This window comes from Aquila chrysaetos, chromosome 11, assembly GCF_900496995.4.
Source record: "Aquila chrysaetos chrysaetos chromosome 11, bAquChr1.4, whole genome shotgun sequence".
In the NCBI taxonomy this organism is placed as follows: domain Eukaryota; kingdom Metazoa; phylum Chordata; class Aves; order Accipitriformes; family Accipitridae; genus Aquila; species Aquila chrysaetos.
The window spans coordinates 34,411,714-34,435,494 of NC_044014.1; the positions used below are offsets into that span (position 1 = coordinate 34,411,714).

The 23,781-nt window shown below is 40.5% G+C and overlaps 1 protein-coding gene across 1 annotated transcript; it reads right to left on the reverse strand.

The window, feature by feature from the left end:
- Positions 1–3,618: 3,618 nt before the first annotated feature.
- TMEM26 (transmembrane protein 26) lies at positions 3,619–22,700 on the reverse strand. The gene is made up of 6 exons (XM_030031453.2): positions 21,102–22,700; positions 17,764–17,842; positions 11,935–12,048; positions 11,186–11,406; positions 10,072–10,148; positions 3,619–7,726 (listed from the first exon to the last, which is right to left on the reverse strand). Exons 1-6 carry the CDS (start codon positions 21,290–21,292, stop codon positions 7,314–7,316), a joined length of 1,095 nt encoding a protein of 364 aa, XP_029887313.1. The 5' UTR covers positions 21,293–22,700; the 3' UTR covers positions 3,619–7,313.
- Between the last annotated feature and the right edge of the window lie 1,081 nt (positions 22,701–23,781).

The window sequence follows — 23,781 nt, forward strand, 5'->3', positions numbered from 1 at the left end:
GCTTTGAAAAAAGGCATCAAAATCTGAACCTCAGTCAGGTGCATATATTTGTCAGAAGTGGATGCACTTTAACTTTGCTAGGTGTTATTTGGATATGGATTCTAGGAGATATTAATGGAGGTTTTAAAGTGTCCTTGGGCCCCTGCATTTGTGTGTGCCTGTTTCTCTCATCTAAAGTTGCCCCAGTGCTAATTTACCTAGGCTTCTCTCCTGACCATCTTTTTGACAGGTTTGTGCTACAATCATTAGTCCATCTTCAGCAGTTGTGACGCGCCTTAATTTGTCTCTGTATACAGCCATGAAAACTCTGCCTTGTCAGATCTCTCTAAGGGAACTGCCTGCTGCCTCTGTAGTGTTTAGGTTTCTCCTCAGCATTTGTCCCTTCCCATTTGCTCTAATACCTGAAAAAAGATAATGTTTTGAAAAGAGGTGTGTGTGTGGGGGGGAAATACTGCAAAATATAATGTGATGTAATTGGGATAAAGATTTTGTAGGAGCCATATGTACTTTCTCTGTGTATTTCATAAAGATGATTATGATCAAGTATTTTTAAACCTTTAAAAGAACCTTGCACTTTTATTGTAGTATTCTGTATCTTGAGAGTGAAGTTTTATCCTTGTTCTCCATATGTGTAAGTAAGTGTCAGCAGTCCCTACGAGGTTATGGAGTATTGTGCTGTAAGGGAGTACATCCATTGTAATCAGCCCTGGCTACTGCAGAGTGTATTGCTAACTTTTGAAATTAACATTAGTATAAATTGATGGTGGTATAAGAGAGACTAGACTGTAGCCCCATCAGTTTAAACTTTGAGGAAGATAATCAAAGGGAAATACAGTAGTGAAATCTTAGTTTTGTTATATCTGATTTCAAGCTAAAGATCTGCAAAATCACCGCCTGATTTGTTTGAATGTTTGTGGATTGCTCTAACCTGGCATCTATTAGTCACTTAAGAATTCCCAAGCCATCCTTTATAACCACCATCAACTTTTGACTCAGTTTATTCTTCTCACCTTTCTCAAGCCTACACACTGCACTGTAACACTGTAAAAGGTGCAAAACTTTACATAACAGAGTGGTAAATGTATTTGTCCTTCTAGAACATACTCTACTGCAGCACAAGTACCTTGTAGTGTAGAAATTGCCATAGTAACTACTCATTTCTTATTGATTAGATGGATAAAAATCCTCATAATATACAAGCAGAGTAACTTGCTGGCATATGGCTTCAGGCTACCCCTGTGGCAACTCTTACTTATGCATTCTCTTCTTTTTCTGCATGTAAGAGGTTTTTTTAATGAATTAGTATTCCTTGGATTAGACCACAAAATAGTCTTTTCTGCCACAATGGAGCTTAAATTTTAAGTTAAACTTGATATGCGGCTCACAAGGCAGAACAATAACTCATATTGGTTTGTTGCTGGATCAGGACAACTAGATTTCATCTCAATGTGAAATCTGGAAGGAAAAAAGGGAAGGAAAGAAGAAAGAGTTCTCCCTTTCCCCTTCACTTGGAGAGAAGGCTAACCACTTCACAGAGCTGACCTCTAATGAGTAAAAGAGAGTATTCTGGTTTGGCAGTTGTGATAAATCTCTTTGGAAGGTGCTTCTTAAAACTTTCAAATTGGTCACATGAGAAAGTGAGTCCTGTTTTTGTGTTTCTGTAGTAATACTACAGAGATAGTAATGATCTTCAGCAGTAGCATTGGGAATGCTTACTGAAAGCAGGATTAGGCCTACAGTGAGTTATAGTGTCTGACAGCTGTCTTGGTTCAGGTACTGCAGTTGCTGAGTGTATTATTGTTTTTGGCAATCCTGAAAGGTGCTCCAACAAGGCTTCTACCAAGTTTGTTGTGAAAGACAAGTTTTTCTGAATTCTATCAGGGGACTGAAATTGTGAAGCACTTAGGCAGGATGCCAGATAAAATTAGGCCCAACACATTCTTCAAATGTGAAGCATCAGTTTATTCAGAGTAATATCAAATGAAAGAACAGCAAGACTCAACTAGTTTTTTACACTGTAAATCTATTCTAACACTATTCTGGAGTCTTCTGTGAGGCCTGGGTGTTAGCTGTGATTATATCCATTCTGTATGATTATTTTAGGACACTATTAGTTAGATGTATAGGGGACTGACTATTTTAGAGCAATTTTTAATTCAGATCTTCCTAGCTGCTATTACAGATTATACCCATGCAGGCCTGCTTTACTTGGTTTGGAGGCCTTTTCCACCTCCCAACATTAAAAATGCTGGGTTAGGGTATCACTTTTGCATTATACCACCCTTCAACGCCCTTATTTTTACGTACAGTATGAGACCCTTGTTTCAAACTTTGTATGATGTTAAGATTGTTTGAAGGAGATATCAATCCATAGGGCTACAGGAAATGATGCTGCTGTTTAATAAGCTAATCCTTCACAGAAAGACTACTCAGGAAAACATTCTTCCCTCTGTAGAAGGCTACAAACAAATGGAGGAAACTCTTTGGCAGCTGTAGATACCTTCCATCTTTAACAGGAAGAAATAGGCTTGGATCTTCTTAATCTTTGGCCTGAATTCTTGTGTGCTTTTGAGAAGACTTTCACAGGCAGCAGTGGGAAGTTCAGTGTTTAGCATCTTTTGTCTGTGTATCAAGATCTGGAAGGTGAGCCCAGAAAGCAGCTAGAAATGTAGATGAGGAAAGAACAGCAGTATGTAGCGGATGAGGTAAGCATTTAGGTTGATAAATTAATGTTTTTTTATATTGTTTACATCACTTTCCCTCCCACCCCTTTAACCCAATCTAAAGAGAAAAGACAAGACTCAAATGAGCACAAATTAGGAAAAGTTTGCATAGAGCTTTCTAGGGTTACCTGCAAGACAGACTCAGGATCCCTGGAATTCCTGCATTAGCAGCTTGCTGGAGGTCATTGGAGTGGAGCTGGCTGACAAGAACTCTTCCCATGTTGGCTCTGAAGGGCCACTGAAGGTTTTCAGAACACAGCTCTTGTGTGGTTTTCCAGTCATTAGTATCTATTCCATTAGGGGTCTGTGACACTGTATTTCCCTGCTGGTGTAATGACCAATCTTGGGCAAACATCTCTGCTACTTCTGCCATCATGACCATTTTTATTGCCTCACTGTTACAGATTAAGAATAATCTGTTTTCCTTCCTCTCACAAGGAAGGAAAGGCTTCCTTCCACACAGAACAGTGTGGAAAAAGATGGGGAATTGAATGCAAAGACCAGAGGGCCAAGGACTCCAACCTGGTGATTTCAAGGCTTGTCTATTTTCTATTGACACAGAACCAGAGAAACAGCCTTGTGCAGTTTTAGATGTTAGTGCTCTTTTCAAAGACTTTATTTTTGAGGGGGAAGTAATGATTGGGTAGGTTTCATTCAGCTGAGGAAACCTGCATGGAAAGAATATATTCCAGGGAACTTACAAAAAAAAAAAAAAAGTATCTTAAATCAGTATATTGTTCCGAGAGTACTGTATGCTTAGTATTTAGCGCCCTAAGCTTTAAGATATTCGTAATGCCTAGGTATTTCTGTAAGTGTTTTACAGGCATCTGCAGATTGTTTTCATCAGCAATCTCACACACCGTAACAGACATAAAAACTGTATGTATTAGGCATTGCCAGGTGTGTATGTCTAAATGCATATATGTATTTGTTTGCATCTGTAAAACACATCCTGTGTGCAGATATTAAACACATCCTCTCTGGGATTACGCTGTGACTTGCATACTTGGAGGCAAAGGCTCTGGATAAAGAAGAACCTATCCAGAATAGAGTGGAATTTACTGCAGTTCCTGTGGGTTTTCAAAGCAACGGCTGCAGTCAGAATCTGGCCTAAGTAATTAACTTATGAAGGATGGAAAGGAAAAGCAGCATGTGGAAGATGTAATTAATGGGAACATATAACAGTCAGTTCTCACATAATAAATTGGCAGCTATGCCTGAGGTAACTGCCTTTATTTGTAAAATACAGTTGGAATTTTTTAGAAGTAATTGCACATTTTCTTCCTTTTCCACATGGTCCCAGAGAACATAGTACAGTACAAATACCAACAGGAATGCAATAAAACCACAGTTGTTGGTTTTTTTTTTTCCTTTTTCAGGCTCAGGGCTATGATCTTATTTGAGCCAATGTCCAAAAGAAAGGAGGAATACATTTTAGCTCAGGAAAAGATAAGTGGTAAAACATTTCAGTGAGGTTTAATATGGAATAATCTAAAAGGACAAGGCAGGAACAACCAGAATAAATAACAGTAAATGGGTAGATATCTATTTGCAGAACAGATTTAGTAATGTAATTCTCCTGACTCAAGTAAATAATGGTGAAGATAAATGTTCTGAAATTCTTCCATTTTGAAGGCTTGAATTTTCCCTGTCTGAAAGTTTACTGCAGCTTTTTCTGAATAGCAAGCATGACATCAGTTGTTCTTTAGATACGCTACAGATGCTGGCAGATCTTCAAGAAAATGCATTCTACCACCTGCCTAGTGCAAAGCTCTGGAAGGCTGCAGGATGACACAATGGCTTCCCACACCCAGCTGCTGATTCAGCTGACTCAGCCTGTGGAAAAAAACAGTGCCGTAGTCCTCCCTCGAGAAAAATTTGCAAGAGGAAGGTGACGAGGGCTCGCAACAGGGGTTTGCTGCTGTGACCAAACACACAAGCTACTAGACTTCTTAATTGGCATTTCCAGGCTTCTCAGTGGAGTGAACCAACCGCATGCCATTGCTGCTGCTACCTGGCATATGTGATTCCCCTCTGCACACAGGTGGGGAGGTAGACTACCCACCATTTAAGTGCTAAGTTTGTCTGTTTGGGTTTTCTTTTGTTTTTGAGCAATCTGTTTGTCATCACCCCTGATGGGTGGTGAGGAGGAAGGGGGAAGTCCAAATCTATTCTATTGTAAGTGTGAGGGAGGATCCAGCCTATTTTGTCTGTGAGGGCATGGGGATAGGATCTAGTAGTAACAACCTAGCATTGGAGTGAGTTCTTCTCACTGTAAATCTGACCAGAAGCTTTACTGCTGTTTAAAATGGAACAGCCTGAAGACCAGGAAAAACAGTTCTCTGTAAAATATTCCTGCTGTAACTAGTCTCTGTATTGCTGACCCCAGGGGATCTTGCATTTGCTGCAGGCTGAGCCTGGTAGGCAGTTTGTTGCTGAACTAAGCCTTTAAATAGAAAGCAAGTTTTGAAAAGTACGTCCTGCAATTTTTGTGCTGATGAATTTAGAATGATGTTCTAGCAAGCTCAGTACACTCCAAATTAATTAGCAAGGATCCTTTTAACAGGATAATTACTATATCAGCAAGTGGTAAACTCAAAATGAATGTGAGTAGTCCTGGCTTGCATCAAGGAAGAGATGTGTTGCAGTTTTACCAACTGATTCTAAATTCACCCTAGTATGAAAGGTTTTGGACAGCGCAGCTGGTCAGCAACAGCACTCTAGCTTTTTTTACCTCTAGGCTTGAATTAAAATCCCAAATGAAGTTGCATTCTACTCTCCATATGTCTACCACACAATGCCATGGCAAATGACGATTGGCTTTTTTAAATTTCCACTAGAAAAAGGCCCAAAATAAGAAGAGCAGAAGGTGCCGCACATTATTACTAAAGTAAAATGGTAGAAAGGGCTATGAAGTATGTGAGACTTCCTTCCTTCTTTATGCTGTGCATTTTATTCTTTCATAATGGAAAGGCCTGGTCCTGCACAGAATAGTAACAGCTCACAAGTATAAACACGTTCACATGTTTAGGAATTGGAATTGTTAAATGAGGTTCATCTTTCAAAGAATAAACATGTCATTGCTTATCAGGCTATGGATAAATAAGTATATGACTGCTGCAGTTGTGGCAGAAACACTTTTATTCATTCTGGAAACCAGATTCTGTCTTTAGGTAGCTGAGGCTTTAGAAAATAAGGTTTAATTGGGAATTTTTAATAAGGGAAATTACCTTAATTAGGTCACTTTTTACTTGCTAGAATTTTTTATATGCTTTTCCGCTCTCTTTTAGAATGGATGCAGAAATTTGTAAAAGCACCTGCCATTTTCTGTGAGAATATAATTTTTTTAGGCAGGCTTTCAAAAATCACTTATCTTACTTTCAGCTTCTACAAGCTAAGCCCAGCAAAGTCAACGGTCTTAACACTGATCTAAAGTGTGTTCTTGGGAGAAATTAATCGGGCCCTCTGTTGTTCACTCTAAATGTGAAAGTACTAAATTAATAATTATTAGCCATTTCTTAAAAATGGATCTTGACACTCAACAGACCAGACAATCTCTCAAGTTATTTCATAGGACCTTGTGGTGCTTTATGAAATGTGAAGCACAAGCCTGAATCCTCTTGTCTAGATGGTCTTGTCAAACTTGAACAATGCCATTTTCTTTCTAGCTAGATTGTATGCCTGAGTTGGGCCACTTTTTAAAATGTCTCTGTTTTATATGATTTTTAAAACTTGTCTCAACTGCAAGCACAGTGAAACCAGGAAAAAACCTGGGTGGTTTGGTTTTTTTTTTGTTTGTTTTGTTTTGTTTTTTTTTTTTTGTCTTCTAACTGGTAGAAATAGAAAGGCAAGCACCTCTGTAGAAAATGCCTGTGACAAATGCAGCTGTCTTCTAATGATCTGTGGGGCTGCCTTTTTTTAAGGTTTAGGTTATTCAGACCATGCAGTTCCTAAGAGGCAGTCTTGTGTATGCAGTTTCATGGTGTTGCATAGTTTTTTAACTGAATCCAGCCAAGGATGAGGTAACATTTTGAAGAAGATTGTTCATTCAAGAAACTTAAGAAAAATGTTTAGATGTCACAGTAACAGTAGAAATCTGTCACCACCCTTCACTTGCATGTGTTGTTGCTGCTGAAGTTGTTCCCATACATGGTGAACATATTGTTCATCGTGCTCTACTTTATAGCTGGACCATTCAAGAAGAGCTAAATGCTTCCGTACTTCCTATAATGGATAGGCTTGTCCTTCTATTTGAATACATGCAAGTACATACGTTAGCACAGTGCCACCAAAGATAACAACCAACTTTAAGTGTGCCAAACCTTTCTTGCTACTACGAACTATGGCTACAAAATCCCTGTGGATAATATAATAGGGAACTAGTAAAAACCCACCATACAAATGGATTAAAAAAATGTCCCATTTCTATGAATTTGCTTCTGAAATTTCCCCTACAATTTAGAAGAAATTATTGATCTCTTGGTGGAAGAGATGACTTAGGCACTCAAGGTATGTTTGATTGTAGAAATAGGCTAAGCCCTTCTGAAGAAGCTGTGGGAAATGCAGCCTCTTTCAAGTCAGTAACTGTGCTCACTGATCTGCTGATGGATCTTGGGATTGCTCTTTTGGAGGAACAGCAACAAACTCTTTCATTTCTGTATCTTGGTCAGCAGTGGCATGAGTACTAGCTTTGTAAGGCTCGCAAGGGCAACAGCTAACTTCTTTCCTGCTCTTCTGCAGGATGGTAGCGCGGAAGTCTAATGTTATCACTGCCAAACGATACAATTGTAGAGTCACAACTAAGATATTCTTAGCTGTAAAAAACACCAGCATCTGATTGAATATTCTGAAGTGGCCCATCAGGATTGAACGCACAATGAAGAAGGGACCATCCTGTATGAAAAGGCTGACCCCAATGTTCCACAGTTCTGCACTGTACCTGCACAGCAGCAGGCTGGGGATCCGCCTAGTCGATGCAGTTGGCTTGCAGCCAATATGCTGTACTGGAAATAAAACACAGTTATGTTAAAATAACTTTCTAAAATTGAGCCAGGGTTGACCTAAAGGGCAGTTATAATCCAGGGTACCCTGGATTATAAATGCATTCAACTGTGAACAATTCAACATAAAGCATATCCAATTTCTAGGATCTGTTTCAGCAAAACACACTTAAGCTCATGTTAAGCAGGCACTTACATGGTCTGCCGAACAGGACCAAAAACCACTTCCCCTTTTCTATCCCACAAAGCTATCAGCATTTATACACTTTTAAAACAAGAAGCAGAAATAGAACACCTAATCTTTCTGTAACAACTTCTCCAGACATTTTTCTGTTAAATCAACATGCTAGGCTAATATGTATATTTAAGAAAAAAACCTACCATGCTGAATGGGAACAGCTTGAGCTGTAGGACTTCAATATGTTCCAGGCTGTCTAAGACCTTTCTTTTAAAAGATTCACCAGATAACCATTGCCTTTTTCATGTGTCATAGTAAGAATAAGTCATGTCAGTGTGGGGCAATATCAAGCACTATGGATAGGAAGAAACTGTGGTCTCTGTTTGCCATATAAGACTTGAGCCACAGTTACTCGTTCTTAGCCTTCTGGGTATGAAATTGCATGCAAGTTGTGGTGGGCTAGAGTGCTCTTTGTGGCATGATGTCTAGAGAAGGATCATCAGAACGGTTTGTGTGTGGTAAATATGGCTGCCTCTTATGAAAATGCATGTAGCTTAACTAACCTGTCTCTCAGGCAGGAGGATTTCATTAGTTTAAAAAACATAGCTACTTGTGATGCAGTAACCACTGCCAAACATTTCAGCTTACCAAAAGAATTCTATTGTTTTGAGTCAACACTGGGGAAAAAAAAAAAAAAAAAAAAAAAAAAAAGATGAGACTCGAGTGGAGAATGAGTTGATGAGTTGTAGAATGTAGAAATTTGCTGAATGCATTAGGCAAAGCTTCAGCAGCAGCTAATTTTGTAATATGTTTTTGCACCATTGCTGTTTAATAGTCCTAACTGCATTGCTGTAGTCCAGTAATAAGTGCCTAAAAAAATCTCTTTTTCATGTCATGTTTGATGTGTGAGTAAACGTTCTGATACTTGAATAAGAAGTACTATCTGTGCAACTGTATAGAGCTACCTAAAATAAACTGTACCCATAGTAAATTTCAGGGTAATGTGTATTCAGTAATTTAATGTTTAACTAGTAAATGTAATTAAAAAAGCAGAAAAGCAAGAACCAGAGAAAAAATGCACAGTACAAGAGGTTACTTAAATTAATACTATGATTGTTTAAGCACTATTTGAATTTATTTGGGTGGTGGTGATGTGTGTGTGGGGGGTGGTTGCTGGTGTGTGTTTGTTTGGTTTTTGGTTTTTTTTAACTTGAGTGTTGTGCATCTTTAACAGAATATATTTCACTAGTAACCTGAATTTTAGCTGTGATAAATCTGAGATGTGGTTGCATCAGTTTTTTCAGGAGGTGAGCTGTTGAGCTGAAATGCTGAAATATTTTCGTAACTTCAGTGTTGAAAACAAAGCCTAATGCTGTCTGTAAAGAAAAGGCTAATGAAAAATGCCTGGAATATTTTTTCATTATTATTTTATTAATTTATTATTTTAGTCAGTGTGTCAACCTAGTAATCAATTTTATATAAGATGCTAGTGAGGATAACGTATCTTTGGAGTGATATAGTTGAGTTGCAAACTTGTAGTGATTGGAGGCCAAAATGGTTGGAACAGATGATGATTGAGGCAGCTTTCATTATTCTTTTTGGACATAGAGAAGCCCTTTTTGCCTAGGGACAAATACAAGCCTGAGCTGGCTGAACGTTGGGCCTTTTAGATTAAGATAAGGGTGTATAGTCCCAGCGTTACATGGTCCTTTAGGTTCCCTGTGACTAGGTAATTTCTCCTGTGATGACGTCTTCTGTGCTCTTGGCTGTGCTGTTCCCTGTGGTTAACAATCTCCTATCTCTCCATAGGGTCTAGTAACCTACTCAGATTTGAGCCATAATATAATGCAAGACCAGATCTAACTTGAGAGCTCACATAGTGAAGTTTAAGGCTGTAACAGGCAACTGGAGCGGATGTTCCAATACAATAATGCAATTCCAGTTTTTTCTGAAAGTAGAGAGTTTTATCAGGGAGATCAGAGGTTAGCCAGAAACAAGTGTTTCCTCAAAAGAAACCACAATGGGCTTTCTTCAAAAACCATCATTGTTATATTAATTGCTCTCCACCAGAAGTACTTGGCATAGTCTGTAGTGTGTGCACAGCCACAAAACATGCCAGCAAAAACTTAAAGCATTTGTTCTCTTTTCTTGTCTGAGTGCTAGTACTAACCTGCAAGATCAAGTGGAAACTGTAACATACTCCAGGTCCATACAGCAAGAATTGCATTTATGAGAGCATAATTCTTCCTATGGGAGGGGAAAAAAGTTATAACAGTGAAGATGCAGTTTCCTTATGTGATAACAAAAATGTTTCCTGTAGTATTTGGAATGTCATTTAAAGGATGGTTGAGCAAAACAGTGATTAATGCATACTTTTGAGACGTAAGACTAAGGAAAACAGAGACACCTTTTGCTATGGAATTTTTGCTGTTCAGGCTACATGTTCCAGCTGTGTAATTATGCTAAATATCTGATGCTAACATTATAATGCTAAGCATACGGAAATAGGCTCTGTGGCTCAAAGAGGAGATATCTTTGCCCTTGTAGTGATTGCACATTCCTTGCAAGCCTGAAGCTTCTCTGCCAAGTGGGAAGGACCTCTTTTCCTGCTGTAAAACCTTTTCTTTGATATTTAAAAAAAGTAAAATAACATAGTATGTCCATAAGAGAGGATGAACCTCTTCTGTGATTCTTTTTCTTTATGATGGATGTTCACAGCTCATCTCAGTGCTGTGAGGGGAAGATGAGCTTACTTTCTCTGGGAGAGATTACAATGTTGAAAATTCACACCAGACTATGACATTGCCTTTCTTCTTACCTTTGAACACTTTGTCGAAGAAAGTACATATGACATAACCAAAGAAGCAACTTGGATAATGAATCACTAAAGCAAACTCTAGTTGCTTCCTTGCCAGTCTAAAACAATTCATTTAACCTGAAAGAAGCTTACTGTGTATCCAGTTTCAGCTTCTGTAGCTGTAAGAACTGATGCTGCATGGCAGTTATGCTAGTTGTTTGGCTCTTTGTACCCTTTTATTGGGATGGATGTGATGTGCTTCTCTGCTGGCAACAGATGAGTAATCCCTAACAAAGCTCATAGGACTTAGGTCTTTTACAGAGGGACAGGTGAGAGTAGGAAAATGGAGCCCTTGAATGTAGCCTTCTGTTATCTGTGGGATACACAGTTCCACCAGTCTGAACACTCCAGATCGCACAAACAAATCTTCAAGCAACAAAAAGACCTTGCACTATGGAAATTATTTATGTCAGCAAATAGTCCTTACCGAACATCTTCGATGTCCAAGGTTTCACTAGCAAATTCAAGTATATCTGCTGCTGTTCCCACAAACATGAGAAGCAGCTGAGACAATTGATCCCTGGTGATTTCAACTCCAATGGGGAGAAGCCATCTCCCAACTACTAGTAGCAGTAGAAAAGTCTGGTGGAGGGCCAGTGTCCATACGGTCTCACAGATTGTGGAAAGGTGATTCACAAAGACTTTAGCCTGTTTAAAAGACAACAACAGTAACATACTGTAATTTCAGGAGACTGACATAATAGGTACCTTCAGAGACTGTATTCATTCTTGCTTTTGTTCTCCTTCACATTGTATTAGATCAGATCATTTCTATGTGGCAGGCATAATTTGAAAAAGGCACATTAATACAAACTTTGGGTAATGAATAGCAAGTCTCTCTCTGTGTACTACTCTTCCTGTTCTTACTTTTCTGCTGGGCATTATCCTTTGCAGAACCATCACCCAGATGCTTTCTAAATTCAGTTACTGAGATTTGGAAAAGAATGGTAGAAGAGTCTCCTCTTCACACAGAGACTTGTCCTACCAACAAGAGTTAGTATGCAGCACACTGTAGGCCATTTTCACAATATGGTTTTCCAAAACTATTCTTTTCTTTCTTTTTCTTTTTTTATTTTTACTCACTGTGTGAGGAGCTTGCCCAAATAGGCACAACAGTCCTCTCTAATTGCTCTAATATTATAAGATCTCTACTAGGAATAGGAAAAGGTGTCCCACCGTCTGAATGATGTGGTGACCTGTTCCCTCACTTCCATGACTGGTGTCTCTGGATTGATTGAAGTCTTGGCTGCTGACATTCATTTGAACTGCTCCAGGCTCATTACCACAGTACTGTTGTGAACAAAACCAGACATGCATAAACATCCCACACAGGGAGCAGATGTGCTCTATGCTGGAAGAGTCCTGTTTTGCTGAACTGCAGAGTGTTCATTTGTGAAAGTCAGTTGATGTTTACAAAGGTACATGCTCACTCTGACTGTAATTGCCCTTTTGCTCAGAAGGGAGGAATTCCTCTCGTGAGGACAGGAGTGAGGTGTTGGTAGGTCCCTGAGAAAGCGTAGGATTGTACTGTAGAACAGGATGTAAAAATCAAAGGCTGATGGAGTGGGTGACATCTTTGTGCTGTTAAGACCACACTCTGTGAATGGGATCCGCCTGCAGCTCTCCCAAACAGGCTGCTGGGCTTCCTACATAGTTTCTCTCTGGCTAAAACAGTAAAGTAGGGTAAAAATTGGTTATGGTCAGTCTGCTGTTTTATGTTCATATTCAGTCTCTATATTCAAACTTGTTCTCAAAATATCTGCTGCTCACCTCTACCATCCAGAAAGTTATCTAAAAATGCCATTGTTTCATTCTTCTGTATGACTTCCCTCAGGCTGAAATGAATAGAGTTGGGGTAGGATGTTTGGGTTGTATTCTCTGCTGCTGCCCCCCCACTCCCCGTTCCTTATTCTGCAAGGAAATTCAGTGTGAGAGGTGAGATTCAGGTATAATTAATAAAAATGGGCCTGTGTTGTTGCCTACCCCTGCAGAGTAGAAAAAACCTGGGTATTTTTACTTTCTCCAAGTACCCAGTGCTCTGGGAAATTGAATGTTGGCTAAAATATACTGTTACTTCAACTGCAATAAACCAGTGGGTGGGACTGTGTCCTGTCTGAGATCTGCAGCACTGGCCTGCCCTTCTACCTTCACGCCCAAGGCTGGCCCTGGAGCAACTGGGGTATGGTTCTAAAATCTATCTTCATAACAATCCCTTAACATCTCTCTTCATTGTAATAAAAAGGGGGTAATTAGAAAATCAAACCATGCTGTTATTAAAGACTTTTACCCTATTCTATTTGTGCCAGAGAACACCAGATAATTTGCATTTCTCCACTGGGCCCCCCACCATTTTATTGCACGGGGAGTGATTTTCTGCAACAATCAGAATGTGTTCTAGTGCATACTGAGTAGCTGTGTTCAGCATAATGCCTGCCAATATAAAGGCAACATTTTCCAGCAAATGTCACATTGTAGCAAATTTCAGATTCTACTTTGATACTTTACTTGGTCTCTGATAATGTTGCTTAGTATCTGGGTAAATGCTGCCTCTTGCCCGACCTTGTCGTAGATAAATGGAGCAGCTTCACATGGTCTGAAAAATCTAGAAAAAAAAGTCAGTGCTTGTTGCTTTTATAATTGGTGGTAAAGGCTCTTAAACTGAATGCTTGCTGTATTTGGAAGGTGGGTGTGAAAGCATTGAAAGGTTGACACACAGATGTGGGCAAGATGATTTCTTCCATTTGGAAGAGGGAAGTCTAAAGTTCTGGACATGGAAACAGTAAGATGGAGGGGCTGGTACTCTGTCCAGCTACAGCCTTGTGGGGCTAATCTCTCCTTTGGTTCAAGGGCTAACCCAGAGAGAGAGACAGAACAGCTTTTTCAGAGGATGTTTCAGAAAGGAAATTTAACTGGTGCTCTGGAGAAGCCTTTTTACCTGTTGCCTGCAGAAAAAGTCTGAATCCTATGGAGACCAGCCCCCAAGGTCAAAGTCAACTTTCTGAGTAGCCCCCACAGGCAGTGTGACACAGTCGGCTGAGGAGACCATGACGTAAAAATAGTTCGTAACTGGCGTAACCACTCCAGAGTACTAAGAAGTGAGTATCTACCTTGTAACAAGTAGCCTGGGTAGGACAAAGGGATTGCTAACTTGTGCTGGAGGAGGAAGCCCAATTCACTTTGACAGCCTTTGGTTTGTCATTAAGTCTGCATTTGAGCTTGCCCCTCTGCCCCTTGCCTGGTCTGGCAGGGGTAAGAGGAACGGAGCCATGAACTTGCATTAAACTTCACATCAGAGGTTGGGGATTTTTTTGTTTGTTTTTTTAAAGCCCTGTTTCTCAGGGATGAATTTGCCAAATTTGAGGCAGGACCCACGTGAGGCAGCCTGCTGCATTTGCTGTATGTGCAGGGATGGTGAAAATCCCTTCCCAAACACTGTGAGAACTCCCAGCAAATAAATCAGTTGGCTGAAGGACAGGAGTGAAATAGGAGCCTGTAGCAGTTATACTGTGTGGATAGCAAGGTGTAGGGGTGCTGCTCAGCAGATCCTGTGGCTCTCCCTATGCCAACAACAGAGCGCAGGTGCTCTTACAGCACCAGAGCGGCTGGTCTGCTGGAGGGAGGTGGAGGAAAGCACTCCACAGCTTCCAGGGGGCTTGCAAGGGGGCTCTTTCCCAATTTTTTTTTTTTTTTTCTTAGTGGCACAAAGGTGCAGAGACTACTTTAAGAAAATTAATTCACTTTATCAGTGTCTCTTGTAGGTTTCTCATATGTAATTTTTGAAACTACTCCCAGCTGAATGGGGGGTTGCTGTTTCAGTGTAAAGTTCCATGAACTCTGACTGAATGGCACTCCTCAGGGCTGAGTCCACGTCTCTTCTCAACTGCATGCAGGCAGGAAATGGAAAACCACATCTGCAAAGCCAGTCATTTAAGTAGCCTCCGGATTTTTAATTTAAATATGTTCATATCTTGTTTTGGTTTGTTTCTCTCTGAATATTTATTAAGTGGTGATTGTGGTGGTGATTCACTTGAAAGTCTGGAGAAGAGCCTTTAGTTTCATCATGTATATGCATGTAAATAGGGCTGTTGGTGCCAGGCATATTTGCCTAGCCAATTATGTATGTGCAGTGACTTAATGGGAATGTGACAAGGCAAAAGTGAATACTAAGTTTCGCAGGAAGTTGCTAAACGTCATTTACCTCTTTACTGCTAAAGCCCAGTTACTCCTAGGTATCGAGACTGTGCGCACAGCTAAACAAAAGTGCCTTTTTTTTTTTTTTTTTTTTTTTTACTGTGCAAAAATAAAACAGGAAGGAATTGTACACGTTTTACATGAATTCTAGCTTGGTTCACTTCTTCTGACATGAAGCTTACATTTCTCTGATTTATAAAACGTCTAATCAAAATGAAAACTCTGTTGCATGACAGGGTGTTGTCCTAATGTGTGGCCTGCAGAGACCTCGCTGTCAGTGCATGGGGAACTCCTGAAACCCTGAACTAATTCGGCAAATTTCCGTTTGCATGTTATTAACAATCCATTATTCCCAAATAAAAATGAGGTTAGCTGAAACTTTCCACAATGGGTCCAGCATTGAGATGGTAAAATTGATGCTGGAATACCAGGGCAGAGTACCCTCAGTCCTGTTAACGTGCACAGAAGTTGCCCCCCGACCCCCGCCGGAGCAGGCTCTCTGCCAAACTACAGGTACCCCGCTTGCTCTCTGCGATTTGCTGGAAACCGTGTGGCTGTCACTATGGCAACATGTGATGTCAGAAATTCAAAGCAACTGTCACTGCTTCATTTTGCTCATACAGGAAAGCTGAAACGTAGAAGAGGGAGAAAAGATTGCTTAAGCTGATTTCCAAACTGAGGAAGATAATGGGTATGGGAGGGAAGAAATGGTCGAAGATGTAAGATTACTTTTAGGAGAGTAATACACTAAAATTTTATTTGGTAAGGGAATCCCACTTTGGAATGAGGCTGAGGGAATGGGCAGTAATATTCACTATTCCCTTAAAATGTTTGCTAAGTATCTATCTTATTACTGACTGGGAAGCCTACATTGACTACAGTACGGGTAGTCAGTAAGCCCTGCAAAAGATGGTCAGTTATCACTTTCTGTGGTAGTTATGCACCAGGCATTTGGAAAGTTAACAGAGGTATTTGTTTATCTGAGATCTTATACAATATTAAGAAAGAATGTTTGGGTTTTTTAATGGATTAAATGGTTTTAATTTTCTTGCCACTCTATTTTGCAGACAGGAATTTTTTCACTCAGTAAAGTTCAATTTACTTTATAGTCTCTCCCAAACATGTATTTCATCCCCAAATACTTTACTGCAAAGACTAGTTTCTATGCAGTCAGTATTTCACTGTTGATATATGAATGGTATTACTTATGTCCAGTTCTGCAGTACTCAGAGGCAGAATTGCCTCTGTCTTCAGGAAGAGAGACTGCATATTAGTACATGCCTTAAATAATAGCACTGACACAAGCAGTTGAAGTTTCCTGTTGAAGATTCAATGTGAGATCGAAGTTCTACTGCCTTAAAGACCACAAACTGTTTTCATGGTGTATATATTAAATATGTGGATTTAGCAACTGCATAATTACCCGTTCTGATATTATTTTAATAAAGAAAATCCCAGCAATACTTTAGTACAAGGAGTAGTACTAGCCCAGGTGCTGTGTTAGAGATAATTGTTAGGAAGGCTGGTCCCCTTCTGGAAGTATTGTTTTTGAAACTATTAGATTGTGTGTTTCCAGAACTCTCTATCCTATCTCTCCAGGTATAAACTAAGCTGTTAACTTGATATACTCCCTCTTTAATTCACAGTAGCAGTATATCAATAAGAACAAAGTATGCCATGTTCTAACATCATTTTGGGAAATAAACTGCTGCCTTTGACTACAGAATTAGCCTGTTTCTTGGACCAGATTTAACTATGACAAATGTTCTCAATATCCACATTACCTGTCTGTGACTGTTTAAGGAGATTTGGCAAAACAAGAAGACAATAAATTCCTGCTGCTGTATTTAGAAAAAGCCTCAGGCGTTTTCAGTGTAAACACAATTTTGAATATTTGATTATGCTTCTGTGGGCTCTAACAATGTTTCAAAGGAGAAAATGAGGCACTATGTTGTCTTAGTCTAATTTATGTGTTTTCTTCTGTTACTTTTTGCTATTGTTTCTATCAGGCCCTTTTCTGCTGTGTATGTAAGGTACTGCATATGTGCAAATGCTGGGACAGGCAAAATCCCCCTTTCGCTATGTGGAAGTGCTATGGGGACTTGAAAGCATCCTGCATGAGGAGGTAGTTTACTCAGTGTGAGCTGCTGGACTAAGTGGCTCTGTCCTGGCCCTAACAGACTCCATCTGCCAAAAGAACAATTGCCTTTAAAAATTTTACCATGTGTTTTAGTCCTGAACTGGAATCCAGATGCCTGCCTCCCAGATTACGATACAGCATGAACAAAGCAAGGATATAAACACTGACAGACTACCATGTCAGCTATCTGTGGTAGCAATCTGTGAGTATTCTCCTAGGTTGCCGCAAACATGAGGTAATTTGAGTTTAAGACCCCTTTCACTGATACCTGTCTCAGTTTTGGCTTGTTTGGAGTTGTGATATCTGCCTGTAAGTGCTGTGAAACTTGTACTTTGTTTTACAAAGGCCTCTAAAGCAATGAAATTTTTCACCATCCTGAGCAAGACTCAAGCTGGTAACCTGGGGGTGAAAGGCTGATTTTCAAAACTCTACTCCTCAGTTCCCCAGACAAATACAGATAAATGATGTCATTTTTAGCTAGGAATGAGGTTCATTATTTGATATTTAGGAAATGCACAGTTGTCATAGCGTAGCTGTAGCTAGATTGGAAGACCCACCAGTATAAAACAGAAAATTGGAACAAGACCTGGCAGACTTCTGTCTGTACGCCCAAATCCAACCCATCAAATAATGCATCAATTTCAAACTAGTCCATCTTGTCTCATAATAAATACCTGAGTCCCATGATGAATTTCTAGTAGCCATAGTGATGGTACTGTGCAAATCAGATATAAAAATATTGCTGGTGAAAACCTGAGAAGGAAAAGAAAAGACAGCTTGGTATTATACCACATTGTAAATACCATATATCCTATCATTATCTGCATGGAAAAGTATCTTGTGCCTCCTACCATATGGGATATTAAGAAATAGGGTAACTGCAAATAAGAGTTGCTATTCTTGCTGAATTCCTCATGCTGTCAGTATTATGAATCATAGGTTTATTTGTACATCCAACTAAGATCATATATGGAAGTTTATTTAAAATACCCTTTTAAGAACTAACCAAAGCCACTTTGCCATTTTATTTCCATCACAGCATTCTCTGTACTTAAAAAAAAAAAAAAAAAAAAAAAAAAAAAAAAAGAAGCCTCTAGCTAACACTCTTTTTGATTTCATGAAAGGTGAATTAATACATCAAGTCATTTCACTGAATGATGCTGGGATAAAGGCTGTTGATCATAATCCTGTACATTGAAATGGGAAAGGTAGAAATAACATCAGTTTGCCTAGAACAAGCATTTCTTCAGAAGGAGGTTTTTTGGTGCAGGTTAAATTGCTTTATGAAAATGGGTCTTGGCCTTGTTTCCCCATTTGTGCTGGCAATTGTATAATTATTTAGGATTTCTGTCTAGTTCTTCTCTCCCTGCCAGTCTTCTATATAACTTATGATGGTGAAGCTTTATCTTCAGCTTCTTGAGCTGAGTTTATTCAGAAGTACTAGAGAGGTTTCATTGCTCCTTCTGCAAGCACTGATTCTTGTGAGGGTTGCTGATGTTTTCTTATTAAACATATGACAGTTTGGTTTGGGGTGGTTTTTTTTGGCAATTCCTATCCTTTTGGAGTAGGAATGAGCTCTGATGCCACTAATGTTCCACCTAGCTCTGCTGTAGTATGGAGTGAGCATCACTGCAATGCTGCTGAGATGCACAGCAGCCTTTGCATCACACATATGTACTGGCCCAGGACAGGGCAGTGGAGTCAAACTTGGGATACTTGCTTGATTCCATCATTGTCAGCACATTCTGCAGTGAATTTAAATTGCTTATAAGTATGTAACTGTAGCAAAATTTTTGTCAAATGTTGTTGCATTTATTGTTTGTTCCTACCCTGAATGTACCTTTATTTTTGTAATCATGGCTTTTCCAGTGGAGATTAAGTATTGAGGAAAAGAAAAAACCCTGCTGCTCAGGAAAATGACTGTGTTGCTGAGCTGCTATGAAATGTTTCAAACAATCCCCTCTAAATAAGATAGTCCTGGTTTGGTTTTTTGGGTGGGGGTTGGTTTTGTTGTTATTTTTTTTGTTTTTCTGTTTGGTGGGTTTTTTTGGGGGGGTGTTGTTTTGGCAGTGGTTTTTTTTGTTTGCTTTTTTTTTAAGTTAGTGATTCTGTGGGGTTTTAGCCTGGTTATTTTGGGAGAGAACACACCTCATTTGAATGGGAGAACTAACATATTTTACAGTATTTCCTGTAGGACTTGAGCACATGAAAAATCTGTCCAGCTGGCAGGTTAGCAATACTGAGCTAATGATACTAAATCAGGCCAGGAGACTTCAGGGGCTTTAACCCTGCCTTTCTTTCAGAAGGAGCAATCTAGAGGAAATATTACGTGGCCAGGCCCACAATAATACTTTTTCTCCACATGTGCCATTTAATTTTTTGTGCTGGTGTAATAAGTAACAGTCTTCTGTCAATAATGAATGGAGAGAATATGAGGCTCTTGGAGGCAGGAGAGACCTGTGGCACCGTCTGGCCATTCCTTGGATCAGTGATTGTCTATGGAGGTATTTCTATAAACGCAGATGATACTGCCTGTTCTGAATGTGAGCGTTTTCCACTGGAGCAGAAAGTTATCCTGATGCAAATAGATGCTGGCCATTTGTCTACAGTTCTCACCTATAAATGTTCTTTACTGTGCTGCTTAAAGTCCTGGATGACATCCATTTGCAAAATTTCCTTCTAACTAAATTTATCCCAGTCTTCTAGCACATGTATTCATCTAAAATGGATCTGCTTTTTCTGTATCTATTTTTCTTTGGATTTTCCAAAAGCTGCCATAGCAAGTCTTCCTTCATGAAGAGTTTACTGCTGCCTCCTCTCCCCATTGAATTGGGTCTGCTCACTCTGCCTCTGTCTCATAACTGTACATTTGGAGCTCTGCTGTGGTTAAATTTTCCTGTGTTCCAGACTTTATCACTGCTTTTATTACATTCAAATTTAGAGCACAGAACATTGTGTGAATTGTCACACAACACTGCTTCTGTTATAATGAGTTTCACAGGTTGCAATGGGCAGGAATTTAAGATCATTGAAATACTCTAGGGCTTTTTTTGTCCTGGATTTGTCTCAGGGCCTGCCTGCAGTTTGAGTTCTTAAAAATAAAAGTACCAGTGAAATCTTGACAATTAGTTACATGACCACTTCCTTTTTACAGATCATTTGTTTTGGCTGACTGAGTGCTGATGAGCTGTAGATGACTGCAGTAATTCTTTAGATGCATGTAAAAACCCATGTGCTTGGGCAAACTCTGCTACAGCTAACTCTTTTGTTAATTTCTCAGGCAGCCTTTCATGTGTGAAAGTTCCCCTCTGGAATAGCCTCTCCAACCCAAATATTTAAGCTACTCTTGCTATATTGCAAGAGTGGTTGCTGCTCACCTTTCATCTGTCACTGGGTTTCGGTTCAGGCACTAGAGTGGCGTTAGTGCTGCTGCAAGCAGCAGGGACAGGGAAGGCAGTCCCAGGGAAGGAGGTGCAAACCCCGGGGCACGGCAGGATGGTGTAAGAGGTGCAGGGCATCTGCATGGAATAGCCTGTGTGGGCCCCCAGCACTCTTCTGCACATCACACGTGTAGTCCCTGACACGGTGTTGCTTAGGAGGTGCCCAGCGACACTGTGGGGGGGTTGCGGTGCGTGCCCCCTGCTTCCCTAGCGCCCCGCATCGGCAGCTCTCGAGCATGTACCTCTTGCCTGCACCTACATTTCCCCCATTTTTCAGGTGTTAGTATGGGTATACACAGAGAACTGTAGAGAGAGTGGCTCCCAAGTAGTCTGCTGCAAAATTGCTCCTCCTGAAAGCCCTCTGGATTTGGCAATGGGCTAGCCAGGGCTTTACCAGTTTTCCACCCCACACCCCCCGCCCAGGTGGAGCAGGGGAGAAAACGCAAATCCCCTGAAAGCTTGGCAGAAACGAAGCTCTCGGGCAGCGGCTGCAGAAGGCAGCCTCGCATCTGCAGCTAAGTACATGCAAAGAAGCAAGAGGGGCTCCGGCGGAGCCGGCAGGATATGCTCACCATTTGTAGCCTCTGCCTTGCTTAAACTTGAGGGTGAGCCCTGTCTCCAGGCACAGGAGAAGATTGAGCAGTGCCAGCAGCCAGTACTTGGGTTCTTTCTTCACTGCAGTCACTCTCCAGACCCCGATGAGAGAGTGCAACACAAAGAGCAGGCGAGTAACCAGAGCATTGAGCAGCACCATCAGCTCCATCCTGGAGCAGCCCCCCTCCCTTTTTCCACGCACCGCAGGGGCCCAGCGCTTTTTAGGAGCCCTGGGAAGTTACCCTGGGAATCACTGGGAAGCGTGCGCACCACAGGCACACAGATCTCTTCTCCTCTTCCATCTCCACAAAGGGGCCCATTATAACAAAAAAGAAACAGCATTGCCCCTCCCCCAGACTTCCTGAAAACTTTTTAAAGGGAAGGAAAAAAAAAAAAGCTCACGCTTCCAGGCTGCAGTGATTTGTAGTCCTCGGTACAGCTCTGACCACGCTAAGACAGGGGCGTGAAGGGTTTTTTTCTGCCCCCTCCTTATCATCTGCCCAAGGACTAAATGGCGGGGAGGTTTCTATCTCACAGTTACCATCTCTCTGCTAGTCCCACTTGCTGCTCTCACCTTGTAGATTTCTAGCAGAGACAAAATGTAAGAAGCATTATTAATTTGAATCTTCCTTGCTAAACGCTCTGCTGCATTACCGAGACTGCAAAGCCCTCTTTCCCTTCCTCCTGAAAGATATAATTCATATCGGGGAGCTTTTAACATTGTTCATTTGACACTGCAATACAGAAAGCAGAAACTGTGTACTTAGTTCAATAGTGGAATCCCTGTGTGCAACAGAATTTAGAAAAGCTAACCAGTACTGAAATCTATTGTATAATCTACACTTTGCTTCAGGACTAAGAAGGAGCCCAGTGAGGAACTCCAGAAATTAGGCTGAAATCTGGGCTAACGCTAATGTTGCCAAATAGGTCAATAGGGACATATACAAGAAATACACAGAATTTTGACTACTAGGTGAGTTGCCTCTAGACTGACCTTTAGTGTCTTCTGTGGGAACAGTTTAGAAAGTACAGAGTATGTTTAAAAAATTGCTTTAATGTTTCTCATAGTGATTATGAACTTTATTTGAATTTACACTTGGGTAACCAAAGACAAATTTCTTCTTGATCAAAATTGTCACTGTGTTGCTCCAGTTTTGTGTTGATTTACTGCCAAAGCACTTAAATTGAGATACACCATTGTAAAGTACAAATGGAGAATCAAGTCCATGTAATGTATTGTGGCACTCCAAAGGTCCTAACTTCCTAGCTGATTTAATTTTAAATATCCTGTTCTACTTTAAACACAAGGAGATACTCTTCTAAGAGTTGTGACCTTTCTAAGAAGGTATTTTTCCTCAATTGCTAAGGTCCAAGTTTTCCTCACTGCAAAACTAAGCCTCTTTCTCTATGAAGCGCTGAAGCTGGTGCTGGCCAGCTGATACCCTTGGGGGTTGGGGGGAGATGGGGGAGAAGACTACTTAAAAATAACCCTGCCCAGAAAAAAAAGAAAAACAAAAGGCCATTCCACAGTATAGATCACTCTCAGGAAATGCCTGAGTAAATAAATGAACTGTGCAGCGTCCCTTTTTGAAGCAACAAAATCAAGTTCCTCTCACTCACAGGAAAATTCATTCAAGTCAAGGGCCTACTACTGATAATACTCTGCCAACAGCCACCCTGCCATATCATGCCTTGAGTGCTGTTGGTTCACAGCCCTTCCGTTGGTGTTAAGGTCAAACCTAGTCGAAGAGGAAACAGGGAACAGACGGAATTGAGAGATTGTTTAAACAAGATACTCTGTGGGAGTGCTTGATGTCTAAGAAATGACACGGGGGAACTGGTATGTCTAATTGTTCATGGAGATCCTGACAGCGCAGATGTCAAACTTGGAAAGATGATGATCAATGGGACGTTCCCATGATATTATGTATTCAGGAAGGATGTGGTGAGCTTTGCTTATAGCTAGTAGTTCTGCATATTAAGACACCTTGGAGCTGAACTGCTTAATAAGGTAACTTCATCAATGAGCAATCCAGAGTTCACATCAGTGGAAGTCCCAAACACAAGTAGGAATTATATATAATATTGACTCTGCCTAGCTGACCAGTGGACCATGATGGCTGGCTGAAGGAATGTGAGGGACAATAGGGAAAAAGCATAATAACTAAAATGTCTGTTATCTGTTCAAACACATCGTGAACAGGAAGTCTGCCAGGGAATTGTGGGGTCAGTGGATGGTCAGGTGGCACTTCTGTGCCCTCAAGGTGATAAGGCTGTGCAGAAGCTGATGAACTCTTTGGAGTCCCAGCATGAGTATAGATGTACACTGTAGCGTGGAACAGCACTGACTCCTGCACAAAAGCTTATAGAAATAGTGGGGTTTTTTTCCCTTACGATGTTATATGTACTAGTGTTCCACTAATTCTGTTCTTTTCATAGTTTCTACTAATTTGCAACTTACTGTTGTCAGGCTAATTGATCATGGGCTAGGGAGTACTTGGGGCAGAAACTTTGTGTTTACCTTGTTCTTGTACTCTTCCCTGAGCATGGAGCTTGGTCCACTCTTGGAGGTGGATAGTGGAATAGATGGACCTTTACTCTGACCTGAAATGGTTACTTAAATAGAGTAGAGACTATAAAGTGTCTAACCAAATTGAC

What these genes read in the sequence shown, in the direction of transcription:
- TMEM26 (XM_030031453.2), bottom strand. Translation starts at nt 21,292, where the DNA reads ATGGAGCTGATGGTGCTGCTCAATGCTCTGGTTACTCGCCTGCTCTTT. An exon ending in AAATTCATCATGGGACTCAG is followed by an intron (nt 12,049 to 17,763) that starts GTATTTATTATG and finishes TGTTCACAACAG; the next exon opens with TACTGTGGTAATGAGCCTGG. An exon ending in GTCACCACATCATTCAGACG is followed by an intron (nt 11,407 to 11,934) that starts GTGGGACACCTT and finishes TCTTTTAAACAG; the next exon opens with GCTAAAGTCTTTGTGAATCA.